General features: G+C 43.0%; 1 protein-coding gene, 1 pseudogene and 2 gene segments (V, D, J or C); all 4 read left to right on the forward strand.

Annotated features, from left to right (window-relative positions):
* The first annotated feature begins 3,286 nt into the window (after window positions 1–3,286).
* Window positions 3,287–4,579, forward strand: LOC128617380 (uncharacterized). Its single transcript, XM_053640472.1, has 2 exons — window positions 3,287–3,946; window positions 3,980–4,579. Exon 1 carries the CDS (start codon window positions 3,287–3,289, stop codon window positions 3,923–3,925), a length of 639 nt encoding a protein of 212 aa, XP_053496447.1. The 3' UTR covers window positions 3,926–3,946; window positions 3,980–4,579.
* A 2,594-nt stretch (window positions 4,580–7,173) lies between these two features.
* LOC128623759 (Ig heavy chain V region 914-like) lies at window positions 7,174–8,440 on the forward strand. The segment is given in 2 exon segments: window positions 7,174–7,745; window positions 7,850–8,440. Coding segments are annotated over 2 exon segments (351 nt in total).
* Window positions 8,441–8,583: 143 nt separating this feature from the next.
* LOC128623707 (immunoglobulin heavy variable 1-46-like) lies at window positions 8,584–10,027 on the forward strand (annotated as a pseudogene).
* Window positions 10,028–16,787: 6,760 nt separating this feature from the next.
* On the forward strand, window positions 16,788–17,316 carry LOC128623833 (immunoglobulin heavy variable 4-28-like). The segment is given in 2 exon segments: window positions 16,788–16,833; window positions 16,916–17,316. Coding segments are annotated over 2 exon segments (309 nt in total).
* Window positions 17,317–18,048: the final 732 nt, after the last annotated feature.

Here is an 18,048-nt window from a genome sequence, read left to right on the forward strand (position 1 = left end):
GGAGATCACGTAAAGTGATTGCAACATTTATCCGGTGGCTGAATGATGTGTATATGTATGTATGTGTATATGTATATCGAGCCGCGGTACCTGTGAGTAATCATACACCTTCGCGTCTGGTGTTTGTTCAATCTAATAGTAAGTGCACCTCTCCCTTCTTCACATTGGGACTTGGTAGATTTAGGTTGATATTGTGATCTTTGTGTTAAGGTGAGTGGGGAGTTGAGTTAAGTCTTCTCTAAGACAAACCTCTAGCCGAAGACACTACATGTGACACCGCTGCTGTTTTGCTTTGTGATTGTTTTGCTTTGTGATTGTTTTGCTTTAGTGCATCAACTGTTTTGCTTTATGTACTGTTCTCCTTCATGGTTTTATGTATTTTGTTTTACTTTAGTTTTGGATGTATGTCTTGCTTGTTTTGTAACCACATATAGTAAGAGAGTGAGTAGTCTGAGAGTGGTAAAATTAGTGTTTCCTAGCCTCAAACCTGTTTCAGGTTTGTTGCTCCACCTAACCACTTTACTACTGAGAGGGTGTATGCTAAGCCTTACTGTCTCCATGCTATAGTGGCCATAATTGTCCTTGGTACTTTTTACCATAATTCTGGTTCTGCTTGGGTGCTGTCAACTGTCTCTGTTCCGTGTGGTGGAGTCAGTGGGCCTGTTATGGTACCATACCACAGTGTCTGTAATATTTGTCTTTCTGTGTTTTGTTGTTGGTGTTTGGGTTAACTGCTGTCTTCTTTCTCTCCAGGTGCCAGTGAGTCTTGGTGGGACAGGGGAGGCTAGCTGCATTTATTCGGTGGTGTGTGCTTCACAGCGTGCTCAGTGTGCCAACACAACTTCCTTATGGTGTAGGTAGTGTTTGATGATTTTGGTGTGACTTGCACTGGGTTTGGATGACCTCCCAAGCTGTAGCTGGCCTACCTTGTCCCTGCCAAGCCTGGGCCTGGAGAAGTTCATAGTTTTTAAAATATTTACTGTGCTTCATGTGAAAGTGATTTTTATATTTTCATGTCAAGTTTTAAATGATGCTTAAGTGTCATAAAATACAAATTTTTATATTTGTACTCATGTCTCACACTCCTGTTCCTTGCCTCGATTGGTGAAACTTCTGTGTGCCTTTTGTTTGGAAATATTTCCCTGGTTCTCCCCCAGGGTGCTGTAGTTGGATTTACTGAATCCCCCCCCCCAAAGTTTGATACTGAAAATTCACATATTTAGAACATAGCTTTAGGATCACAGTTAACGTTTGAATTCACGTGATTTCTGAGTGATAGAAGCTCTCACAGCATGGGGAAATTGTGGCATGCTGTGGATGTCCCGTGGGCAGATGTATTCTCTGCTCCATAACCTACCATACCAAGTAGAGGTGAGCTAAGATGTGTGCAGGCAAACCACCCACGCTAACATTTAAACATGCAATCATGACTTTTAAACAAACTCAGAAAGGATGGCTACCTATGAAACTGAATTCAACACTATATATGTTGTAAATACAATTTCCCCGCGGATGCTTCAAGCAAAGGCGTTCAAAGGGAAAAACGTTTTAGAAAATTTTCTAAGAGTGTGATACAAAGATGTAGAATCTTTAGACACATGCAAGCAGGCTACTTCTGATTCACCTCATACAAAGTAGTGAAAATGCTATCAACATAAGAAATGATTGCTCAATTATTTTTCTATTTCAACAAGACCTGCTACAAGGCAAGATGCAAGAAATCGCACCTGACAAATAGAATTATGCATTTTTCAGGAGTAGCAAATAGAACAGCAATGACCAACTTAGATGATCATTTTAATTTGATAAACTGAATATTCTGTTTGTAACTGGTGTCATTTATTATGTTAATGTCATCATGCTGTTTAGCTTGCTATGTAATAAGTGTACAACAGTATATAGTGGTAACCTGAAACATTAGCTATATAAAGGGTATTGGAGTTTTCTTTTCTTAATTCTAAATACAAACTGCCATAACTAGTTCTGAGTGGATAAGTACAATATGGCCACAACTCAGACATTAGTTCCATATCTCTCGTTGCCAAGCTAGCACATCTCAGCATTATGCTGAGCCTTCTATTTGTAAAATCACTTAGCTGTCCTTAGCCCAAATGTAGTGTAAAGGAACGAAATGCTGTGCAACTTTCCTCACTTTCCCTCGCATTTATTAGTCTGCCACAACGTGCGGGTTCATAACAAGCACAGCGGGAGAATATGCAAGTGAAATGTAACGTTAATGGTCAAAAACCGGAACTGATGTTAGCCTAGCCTACTTCATGGGTGTGCAAATGGCAAAAGTTAATTGACATTCTTAAGAACAAACCACACCATGGTATGATGCCTCCTATACTAAGCTAAGGTTACCTACTATTTAGGTATCTAGTTACTTACTGTCTGACAAAAAGCCCGAGTGTTCTTCTGCACTTTTCTACACTTGGATGCTGTCTCCATTTCTTACAGACTGAGCTGCTAAAATATATCAATGAAGTTGTGTTGAGTATGGGCGCAACCAAGTGTACAATTGGAGGGGGGGGAATCACATCGATTTTCCTTAACTAACGGAAATATATTAAAAAGGTGTAGACATAAATAAATAGAATAGATGAAGGAAAGACATCTGTTGGCAGGGTTCATTAAAGGGGGACATTAGTTCATTAAAGGGGGAAAATAGAAAATATTTTCTACTGTATATTGGGGCGGACATATCGGTATTTCCTCAACATTGAAGGGGACATGATTCCCCCCTGCCCCAAAGAATTAAGCCCATGCCTGTAGGAGACAGAAATTAACAGGCTGTTTTGAATGGACCAGCATAACAATATTGTTATGAGACAGGAAGTAAGCGCAGGAGTGATGTCTTTATTTAGACTTAAGCTAAGGGCATGAAACTGAAACACTTATCCTTTAACTCAGAATGAGGCATGAACCACAAAAACGTAGAACAGGACTATGACTTGAAACATTCGCTTAACTCGGGCATTAACACTCCTTAAACTAAGACATGAACACTCTTCACTGTGACAGGGCATGAACTAAGGAACAAGACAGGACATGGAACTTTACCATGTGGCATCATTACACCCATCAGTCTCTATTACTCTCTGCTGTTCTTTAATACCTCGCCATGTGCGCAACAATGCGAGGGGTTTAAATAACCAGTCACAATTACCCCTGAATACAGACAGCTGGGACCAATCATGACATACCCTCGAATATCAACCAATACCAGAACTGGAAGAGAACCAAAACAAAAGGCACGTGTCCGTAGGAAACAGTCTTAGCGTCCATGCGCACTTGCACGTGCTTTCCCGGTGCTCGTGCACATTATCTCCAGAGCGTCCTCTGCCGGCTAGACCGTGACAGAACCCCCCCCCCCCCCCCCCCGAAGGCGCCTCTCCTGGAGCGCCAAAGAGCACCTCCCTCCAACGGTGGTCCTGGGCCCCTGTGTAATCTGTCCTTTAATGTATCAGGAAACAGGGCAGCCTCAGCCGGGCAGCAGACAGGCGGAGCACCACCCCCAGTGGGGCTGGGGCATTGGGTGATGTCTACCACGGGGTTGGAGCTCAGGGCGATGTCCTCGGCAGGACTGGAACGCTGGGCGACGTCCTCGGCGGGGCTGGAGCTCGGAGGGAAGTCCTGGGCAGGGCTGGAGCTCGGAGGGACGTCCTCGGCAGGACAGGACAGCGGGACAGCTTCCTCGGCAGCCGCGACCTCCCTGCGGGTCTCTGGCTGGAGCTCCGAGATCGCCAAGTTGACCTCGGGCCTGAACTCCGAGGTCACCAAGTTGACCTCGGGCTGGAGCGCTGAGGTCGCCAAGTTGACCTCGGGCTGGAACTCCGAGGTCGCCAAGTTGACCTCGGGCTGGAGCGCTGAGGTCGCCAAGTTGACCTCGGGCTGGCGCCCTGGAGCTGAGACCTCCCCATAGGTCTCTAGCTGGAGCTCTGAGGTCACCAAGTTGACCTCAGATGGGGGCCCAGAGGTCGCCAAGTTGACCTCGGGCTGGAGCTCTGGAGCTGAGACCTCCCCGCCGGTCTCAAGCTGGAACGCTGAGGTCACCTGGTTGACCTCCAGCGGGAGTTCCAAAGCCGCCCTGTTGACCTCGGGCTGGATCTCTGCACGGGCGTTCCGGTGTAGTTATTTTTGCTCTGCCCAATCCCGGGCCGGACCATGAAACCAGGATACTAGGAACCCCAGCCACCGTTTCTTGGTAGGCTTGGGGGATGCCAGGCTGGCGATGTACACTTGGCTGTGAAACAGGAACAGCAGTGGGTGGTTCCCCCACCCATACATCTCCAGTGGGAGTTCGGCGGCTGTCCTTTGTGGAAACTGGACAGAGAGGAGACACGGCCAGTAATATGAGCATCTCCTGACCAGGCGCTCTCCTGCTACTTCCATGTTACTGGTGCGGTATTCTGTTACAAGACAGGACTCAAAACAGGAAGTAAGCGCATGAGTGATGTCTTTATTTAGACTTAAGCTAAGGACATGAAACTGAAACACTTATCCCTTAACTCGGAATGAGGCTTGAAGCACAAAAATGTAGAACAGGACTATGACTTGAAACACTCGCTTAACTCAGGCATGAAACATTCATTTAACTCGGGCATGAAACATTCATTTAACTCAGGCATTAACACTCCTTAAACTAAGACATGAACACTCTTCACTGCGACATGGCATGACCACTCTTCACTGTGACCTGGCATGAACTAAGGAACAAGACAGGACATGGAACTTTACCACGTGAAATCATTACACCCATCAGTCTCTATTACTCTCTGCTATTCTTTAATACCGTGCCATGTGCGCAGCAATGCTAAGGACATGAACCAAACCAAAACAAAAGGCGCGTGTCCGTAGGAAACAGTCAGCTGTCTGAAGTCCGTGCGCACTTGCACGTGCATGTGCTCTCCCAGTGCCTGTGCACTTTGTCTCCACAACGACCTCTGCCAGCGAGATCGTGACAAATATACCCATTCATATGCAAAACTTTCCCACTTCCAAACTACATTTAGAGAAAAATCAGCCTCGGGCACTGTGAGATCTGGAGAATTTAACACTGCTGTAAGTTCAACGATGTTCCTTCCAATTTTGCTGCTGTTGGCCGCTTCATCCAGTGACTTTCACTTCAATAATGAACTCAGAGCTGCTAGCAAATTATTACAGTTATAATCTACTGTACATATATTTTTGACTGAAATTGTGACATCTCTTTTTTCAGATGTGGGATGTGCAGTAGAACTCACTCAGGTCACCTCAGTGATGTCAGGAGATTCTTTTTTTTTTTTCTTTTCCAGTTTCATATTTTTTGAGCATTTCTGCTGGACATTTCTGCTGAACTAAACATTTTTGCTGAACATTTCTGCTGAAAATTTCTGCTGAACACGTCTACCAAACATGTCTGCTGAACATCACCTTTGTTCTTCTTTCCTCCCCTCCCTTTCCCAAATATTCCATTGAGAAGAAAAAAAAACAACAACTTGAGCAACACACAGCAGTAAACATTCACAGGTTTTTTTTTCTTTTTATACTAACAAAGGAAAACAAAATTAAAAGTACCACCCCCCAACCCCGGCTCATCATGGCTACCCAATAACTATCGCTGGTTATATAGATATTGTAAGACCCAACAACAGGCATAAAAATTTAAATGGGAAGTGTCTGTAACTCCATAAAGTATACGATAAAGGGATGCCATTTATAAAAATAAAAAAAAACTTGTCCGTACAACTATTCATCGTATACCTTATTTTCTCGAGTTTTAGAAAAAACTTCACGTCCTTTAGCCACTGGGAGATAGATGGGTATTTAGCAGACTTCCAATGCAACAGTAGGGAACGTCTTGCTATAAGGGATGTGAAAGCAATAACATCCTTTTGTATCGAGCTCAATGGAACTGAGTCATCAGGAATCTCAAATACAGCAATCAATGGGCAAGGTTTTAAATCTACCCTGAGAATAGTGGACATGATGGTTAAAAAAAAAAAAAACAGACCAAAAAGCATGGAGATCAGGGCAGAAGAAAAACATATGTCCAAGATGGCAGGGAGAGCCGTGGCATTTATCACACTTGTCCTCTACGTCCGGATACATCACAGAAAGTCTCGACTTGGACAGATGGACTCCGTTTAAAACTTTTAACTGTATAAGTCCAAGACGAGCACAAGAAGTGGTAACCAGGAGATTCTTTAACCCTCAGCTGTAAAGTATCTGGCTACTCTGTTACTAATAACAGCTACGCCACAGCTTGGATTCGACAACCTGCAGGAAAAACTCTGGAGTGGATAAACCACATTTGGGGTGGTGGAGATAATAATCATAAAGATTCTCTAAAAAGCAAGTTCAGTATTTCAGCTCCAGCAGCACGGTGACTCTGAGAGGACAGAATCTGGAGACAGAAGACACAGCTGTGTATTACTGCGCCCGCTACACACACATTGATGCTTCTACTTAGGGATCAATACAAAAACATGTGCATGATATAGTCACACACTGAGCTCACATTTTCTTCATCAGTGTATTAGATCTAAGGAACACTGAGATTAATACTGAACTCTATAACTTTCCTCTATGCTTAGAAGAACATCTGGAATAAGCAACATTTCCTGAAATATCACCTCTGGAAAGTAAGGAGACTGATGGGTGTTTCTGAATCTTAGCAAGTTTCACTATATCAGCATTTACACACATTTAATAAAATGTTTATGTGCAACATCCACCATACAAATCTTGTGTAAGTTGTTATTGTAGAGTGATAAACTATTACAATAAGCTAATTAATATAAACCTGTGATTTGCCTTTCTACAAGTGTCAGGTCTGCTGATATAGAAAATTAGTCAACACCTGACTAATCAGAGTAGAGAATTCAGCAGCACTGTGATGTGTGTATTTAATATCTTTAAATAATATTTTTGGAAGCTTCTTTATTTTGGCTTTAAATGACACAGAAGCACATTTTACAGAGAGTGAAGAACAAAGTTTTTATTAACAGTAACAGCAAGAACATTTTAACCTTTTCCTTTAAAATTGATCATTCTAGTTCTGGATATTTTGAAAACAGGACTTTTGTGCCTCTAGAGGGCAGTCTGGGCAAACTCAACCATCTCAGTCTGTTGCTATCTGCACATTTAGGCAATCTCTCTCTTCACATGCTGCTATGACTGCATATTATGTAGCATATTAGCAACATGTGTTGTGCTGATCAGTAATTAAGGCTCTTTGTTACGGAGAACCTGATTTCATGGAAAATTCATGAGGATAAGAGTGAGCAATATCAATTGTTTAATTTTATACAAATAAACCCCTGCTTAAACTTTTAATTTCAAATATGAATTTGTTTTGATGTTACAATGTATTCACACAAACTTTTTTTTTCCATTCAGAGACATTCTTCTTCAAATGGATTAAGGGGACATCGGATAATTAAGGTTTCTCACCTTGTATAAATGGTTCTACTTGGAACCCTTTCTGATAGTGAAACATACTGTTGTAGGGTTCTACACAGAACCTTTTAATCATCCACTCATCTATACACTGAGCAGCCTGTGGTTGTAGATTTATCCATCCATAGTGGTCATGGACACTCCCTATTCAAATAGAGTCGGGTATAAACAGCATGTTCTTGACTGTTTTAGTTTCCAGTGAGCTCTGTGATAGGTAACACTCTCATACACTTTAAATCTGGGTGAAGCAGAACTCAGAAGGATGATTTTAGGACATTGTATTTTATTTCTTCTCATTTCATGTAAGTTTAATTCTTTTCATGTTATGATTACTAGTAAAAAATAACCATTCTGTCCCGATAAGCATTATAACATAACATTACCTAGTTATACTCTTCTCTTCCAGATTCTTATGGACAGTCCCTGACCTCCTCTGCTTCTGTGGTGAAGAGACCTGGAGAGTCAGTCACTCTGTCCTGTACTGTCTCCGGATTCTCAATGGGCAGCTACTGGATGAGCTGGATCCGTCAGAAACCAGGAAGAGGACTGGAATGGATCGGATACATTAACACTGGCACTGGCACTGGCTTCGCCCAGTCTCTGCAGGGCCAGTTCTCCATCACTAAAGACACCAATAAAAACATGTTGTACCTAGAAGTGAAGAGTCTGAAAGCTGAAGATACGGCTGTTTATTACTGTGCACGAGAGTCACGCTGACACAACAGACTCCAGAGCTGTACAAAAATTTACACAAGCACATCCTCATGAGCTGTAAATATTCCCTCAGCAGGAAACTGAACCCCAGAGACATTTATTATAAACAACATCCATTCATTTTAGTGCTCAGATTTATTTCTCCTTTTGTCTTACTCCATTAACAGTCAAAATTCTCAGCCTTTTCTTTTATTGTCTCTGGCTGGTGCTTAAAGCTGAAGACAAACATGAAAGCAACTTTAATTATACATAAAGACATTAAATGACAAAACATTCACTTGCATTTCATTTCATTTTTTGATAAAAACATAACTCATAAGAAATCTATTTTATAATTTATTTGTTTCATATGCAACACTGAAACTATTTTTTAATTAAATATATTTGACTGGCACCCTGTCCAGGGTGTACCCCGCATTGTGCCCGATGCTCCCTGGTATAGGCTCCAGGCTCCCCCACGACCCTGAAAAGGTGTAAGTGGTTGAAGATTGATGGATGGATGGATGGATTGTATTTGTTCCTGTAAGAATTTGTCTACACAGTTTTATAAATGAAAATTTTTTTGAAGAAATGCTGTACTGTAGAAAGACTGCCATAATTAATGTTAAATACATAACTCATACTGCATGCAAATCTCCCCAACCTCAGACAGATATAAATACACTGCAAGTACACAGCAGTCTCTGTGTTTGGTCGAGTACAGCAGAGGAATCATGAGCTGGCCTCTTCTTCTTCTGATATCCTCTGTGCCCCGTGAGTAAACACATCCCTCCTCACCTTACTCAACTTTTTATACACTCTATATTTCAGTCTGAGTTGAAGTGAAGTGTGTTTAATAGCTTCTGTGTGTTTGACCGCTCTCCTCAGATGTGCATGGCATCAGTCTGACCTCGTCTCCTGCTGAGGTTAAACCTCCCGGAGCCTCGGTGAAGTTGTCAGATTTCTGGCTATACCCTCACTAGCTATGGCACAGGCTGGATCAGACAGCCTCCAGGAAAAGGCATGGAGTGGATCGGGATCATATGGGGTGGTGGAAGCATAGACTCTGGACCTTCCTATGAAACTTGCTTCAGCATCTCCAGAGACACGAGCAACAATGTGCTTTACTTAGATGTTGTCACGTAATAGAGGTTAGGATGGATGCAGTTGCAGAGAAGAGCTTAATTAAAAAGAGGCAGGCAGACAAATCCAAAACGTGAATCAAAAGCATGGTCAAAACAGGCAAAAAGTCAGGCAATCGGCAAATGGGCATAAACTAGGCTAAACAAAAATTGTGACAGGTATCAGCAGCCTTCATTTATTTTGAGTTAAAACTTAAAAGGTACGATTCATGTAAATGCATCACATCCTATATACATAAAGAAATCTTAAATGATTAAACGCAAGATGAACACATAATAAATAATGAATGAATAGAAAAATCTGCTTTAACATTTCACTATTTTCTGCTTTTTCATAGACAAAAAAATTTACCTAAATGTTTGACTTGCACTGTGTATATTTATATTTACATATTTGCTGCAGGAAATTTTGGGCCACTTCAGCCTGCACTGGCCCTGCTAGCTCACAAAATTAAACTATGAAATTAATTAAGCAATCTGACTTGTATTTTTAGAGAAATAACATAGGAGATTAGAAGAAGCAGGTTTATTCAGCAGTCAGCAAGACAGCTAAATGAACCCGGCTGGGCCCAGGGTTACACGCTCCACTCAAAAAGCAGAACATGCAACAAAATACAATCATTTACAATGTGTCCTATATACAATTAAAGCATCCATGTACCTTTAGGGAGTGCCCTTATCTTAGCTTGCACCTTTTCTCTTACGTCTTTTCTGACGGGCCCTTGAGTTTTTTCTAGTGAAAACTTTTGCCTGCATCTGCTCTTCTCTTTCAAGCGGATATCATTAACAGTGTCATAGTAATAAAAAGCGAATATCTGTTTTCTTTATTATTTACTACACTTGGGAGGCCTCCTCTTATCTCCTACCAGCGTGAAGACCCCCCCTTTCCCCCGCATCTCTCTCCCTTTCCCTGAGCCATGGGTAAGTACAGCCTTTTCCTTATCTATCCTCCCTGTTGCGCTCTGTCCAGCCCTATGTATATTTTATATGCATTTACGTATTTTGATATCTCTTATTTCTAGATGCACGATCCAAACCCATCGACCCGGGTTCTTCTAAACAGAACCCTGAATCTTCCATCAAAAGGAAAATGGCGACAGTTCCCTCCCAGACCCACTTCACCGGGCCCCCTCTCAAAAAGGCGCAAAGTGGATTCTGGTACTCAAACACGTTTAACCGTGCTGCCGCTCATTAAAAAGAGAACGGAGGCATCCACACGGACAAGCATTGCTATTCCCCCCTCAAAGAGAAGAATTAACGCATCCACTCAAACATCTGTTTCGGTGCCATTCATGAAGAAAAGATATTCAGATGCGGCTGCCCAAACGTACCACAGAATGTCATATGGCACGCAAACTCCCAGATCCCTACTGCTTCTAAGGCACCCAGGCTACCCAAATCCACTGGGCCATGAATAGGAAAACCATGCATTCCCCAAAATCTTATGTAAAACCCATGATTGTTAAAAAGTAATTCTTTTATGTGTTTTCATTAAACTGCATGAAGTTTTCCAAACCCTTTTCTGTGTGCGTGCAAGTGTGTGTGGGCGTGTCTATTTTACATATGCACGACTTTTCTTATCTACACCTCTAAGCTCACCTTGCTCGGGCCCCTTCGATAATTAGTTTTTTCAGCTCTAGAAAAGGAGGGTTTTCCTTTTTAATTTCTCTATTTTCCATTTTCTTTAATCTGATATAATTTCCCAACACTGCACCCTCATTAGAAATAAATATTATGTTTTTCATTACGCTTTAAGTCCTCTGAGAGGCGTTCTTTACACAACATCTACCCATGTTGCAGTTAAAGTGACTGAGAGATTAAAGGTTGTACAACATTGTTTAAAAACTAAAACATTCGTTTTATTTCTACATTTAATGTTGTGGAACATTTACAAGACAAGTTATTTCCTTCTGAATTGAGAATTTAACAGCACTGTGTTTGTAAAGTCTTTTATTTGTACTTCAGTCTGTAAATTGAATATTACCTTCATTCTAAAACCTTTAACAGCACAAATGTCTATAAAATGGAAAGAAACAATGTGGTTGGAATTCTTACGATTATGAAAAAATGAAGTTGTGAGAAAAGTACAAACTAGAGGTGTGCATCAGGACAAGCATCAGCTATAATAAAGTCACAGGAGCGGGTGGTCAGATATGAAGCTTGTGGGACCCACAAAAGAATGAATGAATGAATGAATGCCTTTATTGTCACTATACACATGTACAATGAAATTAAGAGCCACTCCTTTTTTTTCCCCGTGCCAACATGTACATAAAATAAATACTAAATACTATAGACCAGAAAAGGCCAGAAACATTAACATGGCCATGTATTGCTGCTTCATCCTTGTTAGTGTCGCTGTGATTTAAAGGACTAATATAACTTTATATTGTGGGAAAAATAACCAACTTAGTTTCTTAGAAAATATCAGTCAAGTCCAAACAAAACAAGGGAGGAATTAAAACACACACACACACACACACACACACACACACACACACACATAGTACGAATACTAACTGCCCCTTAACCCTACTTCTATGATACCAATATCTTCAAGCACAGATAATTATTACCATAAAATCCTTGTTGCAAGTTTTTCTATATGTATAATTCCCTTTATTATTGATAATATAAATAACAGAAGTTGGTAAAGAGCGTTCTGTCATGGAAAAGATTCATTCCATTAAAAAAGCCACAGGTTCTTTATAAAATGAATCTCATCCCTGTCATGTATCAAGAAACTCTGGACTCCACTTCCCATCAGCCACTGCACTGCACTAGCTGTCACATGACCACCTGCATCTGACTCACGTTTTGTTAACGAGCACTCGTGTGTGTGTATATATAGTCCTTGTCTGCACTGTTTGCTTGGCTTTCGTTGACCTAGATTCTTGTTGTTCGTGTCTCGGTGTTTTGTGTCATGCCACAGTGTTATTCCAAGTTGTCTTTGTTTCATAGTACGTTTGTTTCAATAAATGTCATTATCTGCACTTGCTTCTGGCTCAACCTCGATATGTGACAGAACGAAAGACCATTTATCAGAAGCAGCAGATCACCAAGATGGACGCCTGGTTTGCAGCATATGAGGAGTGGTATAGAGGACTATTGGAGCAGGGAAGAAGGACAGATGAACTACTCGCTCAGAATAACCGCATGCTAGGCCTGCCGCAGCTGGACAGACCATGCACCAGGCCACACCCGGCGTTCATAAAGGACTACGCCATGCCACACCGACAGGAGGGGGAGTCTGTGGTCGGGGCTGAGACCAACTCTCACCCTCCCTCCCCATTATGGCTCTCGTTCAACCTTCATGTTCAGTGGAGGACGTCACTCTGCCTCCACGTTCCGTGAGAGACGTCGCTCCATCTCCTACCGGACTCAAGAATTCCCCACTGTTCAGCTACCTCAAGGTCGCTCTGCCTTCCTGTTCAGCTGAGGACGTCGCTCTGAATGAATTAATGAATTAATGAATGAATGAATGCCTTTTATTGTCACTATACACACGTACAATAAAATTAAGAGCCACTCCTTTTTTTGTTCCGTGCCAACATGTGCATTAAATAAACAAGAAGAATAAACAAGATAAATAATATAAATAAACAGATAAAAAACAAGATAAATAAACAAGATATTGGGGCGGATGGGGGAGGTACTATGAAATGCACAGTTTTGAGACACTATATACATATGCTGTGAACTCAGTACATGTATGTGTTTAGAATGGTAACAGCTTTTGGGAAAAAACTATTCTTAAATCTATTAGTCCTTTTTTTGATGCACCTGTAACGTCTCCCTGAGGGCAACAGATTGAACAGATCAAAGCCAGGGTGAGAGCTGTCCTTAATGATGGCTTTTCCTCTGCTGAGGCAATGGGAGGTGTAAATATCCATCAGGGAGGGGAGAGGGCAGCCAATGATCTTCTGTGCTGCTCTTACTACTCTCTGAAGCCTCTCCCTGTCTGCTGCAGTGCAGCTACCGTACCACACCGTGATACAGTATGTCAGCAGGCTCTCAACGGACGAGCGGTAGAAGATCAGCAGCAGATTGGGGTCCAGATTGTACTTCCTGAGAACGCTCAGGAAGTGTAGCCGCGTTTGAGCCTTCTTGATAACCGCTGTGATGTTGTCCGTCCAGGAGATGTCTGCAGAGATAAGGACGCCAAGAAACCGGAAGGTGTGGACCCTCTCCACACACTCACCATTAATGAAAAGGGGGGCCAGCTCAGTGTTGTGCTTCCTGAAGTCTACAATGAGTTCCTTGGTTTTCTTGGTGTTTAGAGCCAGATTGTTCTTTGAACACCAGGCTGCCAAGTTTAGGACTTCCTCTCTGTAGGCTACCTATTTGGTGATGAGAACAGCCGGAATGATTGTATTAAAAGCTGAACTGTAATCCACAAAAAAGCATCCGGACGTAGCTCCGTTACGGCTCTAGATGTCTCAACACGTAGTGGACAGCTACGGCGATAGCATCCTCTGTGGATCTGTTTGCGCGATATGCTCTGCCTTCCTGTTCGGCTGAGGACATCGCTCTGCCTTCCTACTCGTTTGAGGTCGTCGCTCTGCCTTCCTGCTCGGCTGAGGTCGTCGCTCTGCCTTCCTGCTCGGCTGAGGTCGTCGCTCTGCCTTCCTGCTCAGCTGAGGTCGTCGCTCTGCCTCCAGGTTCCGCTAAAGACGTCGCTCCTTTTCTTTGCTGCGCTCAGTATGTCGCTCCCCCTTCCTGCTCCAAGGAGGACATCGTTCCCCCTTCATGCTCCGCAGAGAGCATCGTTCCTCCCTTGGGCCTCACGGAGAACCTCGCTCCTCCCCCTGGCCTCGCGGAGAACCTCGCTCCCCCCTTGAGTCTCATGGAGAACCTCGCTCCCCTCTCCTGTCCCGTGGAGGACGTCACCCCGCTTTCATGCTCTGCCGAGGATGTCGCCCCGCTTTCATGTTCTGGCAAGGACGTCGCCCCGCTTTCATGTTCAGCCGAGGAAGTATCTCTGCCTCCCTGTGCCGTTGTGGAAGCCGCTCGGCCTCCTGGTTTCGCTGGGGACATTTTGCCCAGGGGGCCAGGACCACCAGATGGAGGACGTATAATTTTGGGCGCTCCGGGAGTAGCGCCCTTGGGGGAGGGTTCTGTCATGTATCAAGAAACTCTGGACTCCACTTCCCATCAGCCACTGCACTGCACTAGCTGTCACATGACCACCTGCACCTGACTCACATTTTGTTAATGAGCACTCGTGTGTGTATATATAGTCCTTGTCTGCACTGTTTGCTTGTCTTTCGTTGTCCTAGATTCTTGTTGTTCGTGTCTCGGTGTTTTGTGTCATGCCATAGTGTTATTCCAAGTTGTCTTTGTTTCATAGTACGTTTGTTTCAATAAATGTCATTATCTGCACTTGCTTCTGGCTCAACCTCGATTCGTGACAATCCCATGTTTTAAATACATTTTAAATACTAACATGAACACTGAGACGATCTCTTATTGTCAAATTCCCCAAGAGGACCACAGTCTGTGCTTACTGAGTACATACACCAAGTGTAACGACACAGGGCTTGGAGACAGGAAGTAAGTGCAGGAGCAATGTCTTTATTTACAACACAGCAGACAAAACACAGGAAATGCGGTCTAAACTGGACAAGGTTAACTGGGTTAAACATGGAACTTAAAGTCTAGGCATGGAACGAGAACCATCGAAATAAGACCACTAGCATGCTAAACATATTTGTGTATGCTTGAACATAGTAGCGAATAATACTGCGCGCTGTGCACAGCAACAGGCCGAGCACCACCCCCAGAGGGACTGGGACGCTGGACTACGCCCCCAGCGGGACTGGAGCTCGGAGGGACATCCTCAGCAGGACTGGGACGCTGGATGACGCCCCCAGTGGGGCTGGAGCTCGGAGGGACATCCTCAGCAGGACTGGGACGCTGGATGATGCCCCCAGTGGGGCTGGAGCTCGGAGGGACGTCCTCAGCAGAGCTGGACAACGGGACAGCCCCCTCGGCAGGGTTGGATGACGGGACAGCTTCCTCGGCGTGCGGGAGCTCCACAGCTGAGACTTCCCCATAGGCCTCAAGCTGGAGCTCTGAGGCCGCCAAGTTGACCTCAGGCGGGGGCCCAGAGGTCGCCAGGTTAACCTCAGGATGGAGCTCCACAGCTGAGACCTCCCCGTAGGCCTCAAGCTGGAGCTCTGAAGTCACCATGTTGACCTCAGGCGGGAGCTCCACAGCTGAGACCTCCCCGTATGGTCTCAAGCTAGAGCTCCGAGGGTGCGGTTACCCCCCCCAAAAAAAATGTTCTAGGCCAGCCTTCGGTTCCGGATTGGGCAGCATGACTGGGTTCTCAGCAGAGCCGGAAGGTGGAATGCTGTTCGGCACTATGGGACGGGGGTGAAGCACTTCCTCCACGTTGCGGAGTATCTGATTTATTTCATCCTCCCACTGCAACTCCTCCTGCTGCCTCCTTAGCGCAGCTTGGTACTCCTCCTGCTGCTTCCTTAGTACAGCTTGGTACTCCTCCTGCCGCTTTCTTATCGCTGCTTGGTACTCCTCCGGTCACGGGAAGACCCAGGAATACCAGTAATTCCAGACAAGACGCTCTCCTACTACTTCCATGGTTTAAGGCACAGTATTCTGTAACGACACAGGAAGTAAGCACAGGAGCAATGTCTTTATTTATGACACAGCAGACAAAACACAGGAAACGATCTAAACTGGAAAAGGTTAACTGGGTTAAACATGGAATTTAAAGTCTAGTCATCGAACGAGAACCAACATCGAAATAAGACCGCTAGGCGGCGGCGGCGGCGGTGGCGGCTGCTGCTGCTTAACCAACTTAATAACCAACTTAATCAAACTAAAGTACAGACACCTGGAGTAAATTAAGACACCCTCGAACTTCAACCCACGCTTAAACAGGGAATGAATCACAGCAAACGAAAAGCGCGTGTTCATATATAAGAGCCTCGTGCACACGCGCGCTCTGCAACAGTCTTAGCGCAGCGCCATCTGCCGGTGGGAACGTAACACCAAGATTGAAAATGAAAATGAATCATTGCATGAAGCTTTAACTTTTACTTTTTCAGTATGGAAAAAATCAGGATGGTCTTTGCGGTTTCTCTGTAACAAGATACATTTTTAAATAAACTCTATGGTTGTAACTGTAACTCTGCTTCATCCCACCACCATGTCATTGCTTATTTCCCTGTAACAGTACAACTGCTGTGTTTTATTCCTTACTTAGTGTGGTCATATTCTAGTGTGTTTGCTTATTCACCTGAAAACACCTCACAGTCCATGAGTTGATCAAACAGGACTGATAGATATATTTAAAACAAAATAGACATGGAACAAATTATTATATATTTAAAATCTCAGACTAAACATATTTGAGACATGGGGATGTTTTCTCATATGGAAGAATCTTTCACATGTTCTCCAAGGAGTGGCTCTGTGCAAATGTTCTTCACTGATATATATTTAAGACAGAGAGATTTTACTTATTCTGCTTCAACACACACCATGATCTCTACATCCCTACTGCTGCTGCTGCTGGCAGCCGTACACTGTAAATGTTTTTACATTTGACGTATAATACAGTTTTGGTTACTTATAGTTTTTGTTTTTGCAACATAACTTTTCTTTAACAGATGTTCACTGTGTTGAACTGATCCATCCCGGATCCACAGCGTTAACCCCGGGTCAGTCAATGTCTCTGACCTGCAAAGTGTCTGGATATTCATTAACTGATAGCAACTACTGTACAGGCTGGATACGACAACCTGCAGGAAAAGCTCTGGAGTGTGTTGGATGGATATGTGTTAGCGGTAGCACTATATACAGTGAGAAACTGAAAAGGAGCTTTCAGGTTTCCAGAGACACGTTCAACAGCACAGTAACATTAACAGGATAGAACACGCAGACTGAAAACACAGCTGTGTATTACTGCGCTCGTTATCCACAAAGGTAGACAGATCAACACCATCCCTATACAAAAACACCTCATACAAAGGCCTACTAGAACTTCTGAATGGAAAAAATTTGTACAATATAACAGAAAGACACACAAAGACAACAATTTTTCTATCCAAGTCTAAATGAAAAATAATCAAATAAATAAATAAATCACTTAAACGACACCTAAAAGGTTAAATTCAGTTAATTTTATGAATAGTTTGTAGTACAGATTTAAACAGTGGCCAACAAAACCATAATCTCCAACGTAGCTGCACATTTCTACTTTTTTATTATCTGGATTTTATGTTTTATAGGGTGATGTTACCATCATAGAAGCTCATCCTTTGTTCCTCTTATACCACAGCAGTGTGCACACGATTGCAATGTTTTATTAATTAAAGAATGACACATCATGCATTTTATTCAATTATAATACGTATTGTTGGCACAAAAGATAAGTTCATGTTATTAGCTACATCATAATAGCTATAAACAGCCGTTCTCTGAATGCAAACTCCTCTGTCGTGAACACTTTCCAGTGGCAGAAAACATTGTGGATTTTTTTCCTTCTGAATGTTATAAAATGTAGACACTGGAGACTCCCTCCATAAATGTTAAATAAACATTGCCTTACATTTACTGTGTCAACAATTACCCACATGTTTAAAATCGGTAGTGAATTTAAACGGAGCACTGCCATACACGTTCCTGTATACAAGTCATTACAACAGAAACAATACTGTATTTCAATGAGCTAATTAATATAAACCTAAAATTAATCAACAAATCAAAATGGAAGATTCTGTGCAGATTCGGTGATTTTTAT

Source organism: Ictalurus furcatus, chromosome 2 (genome assembly GCF_023375685.1).
Source record: "Ictalurus furcatus strain D&B chromosome 2, Billie_1.0, whole genome shotgun sequence".
Taxonomy (NCBI): Eukaryota; Metazoa; Chordata; class Actinopteri; order Siluriformes; family Ictaluridae; genus Ictalurus; species Ictalurus furcatus.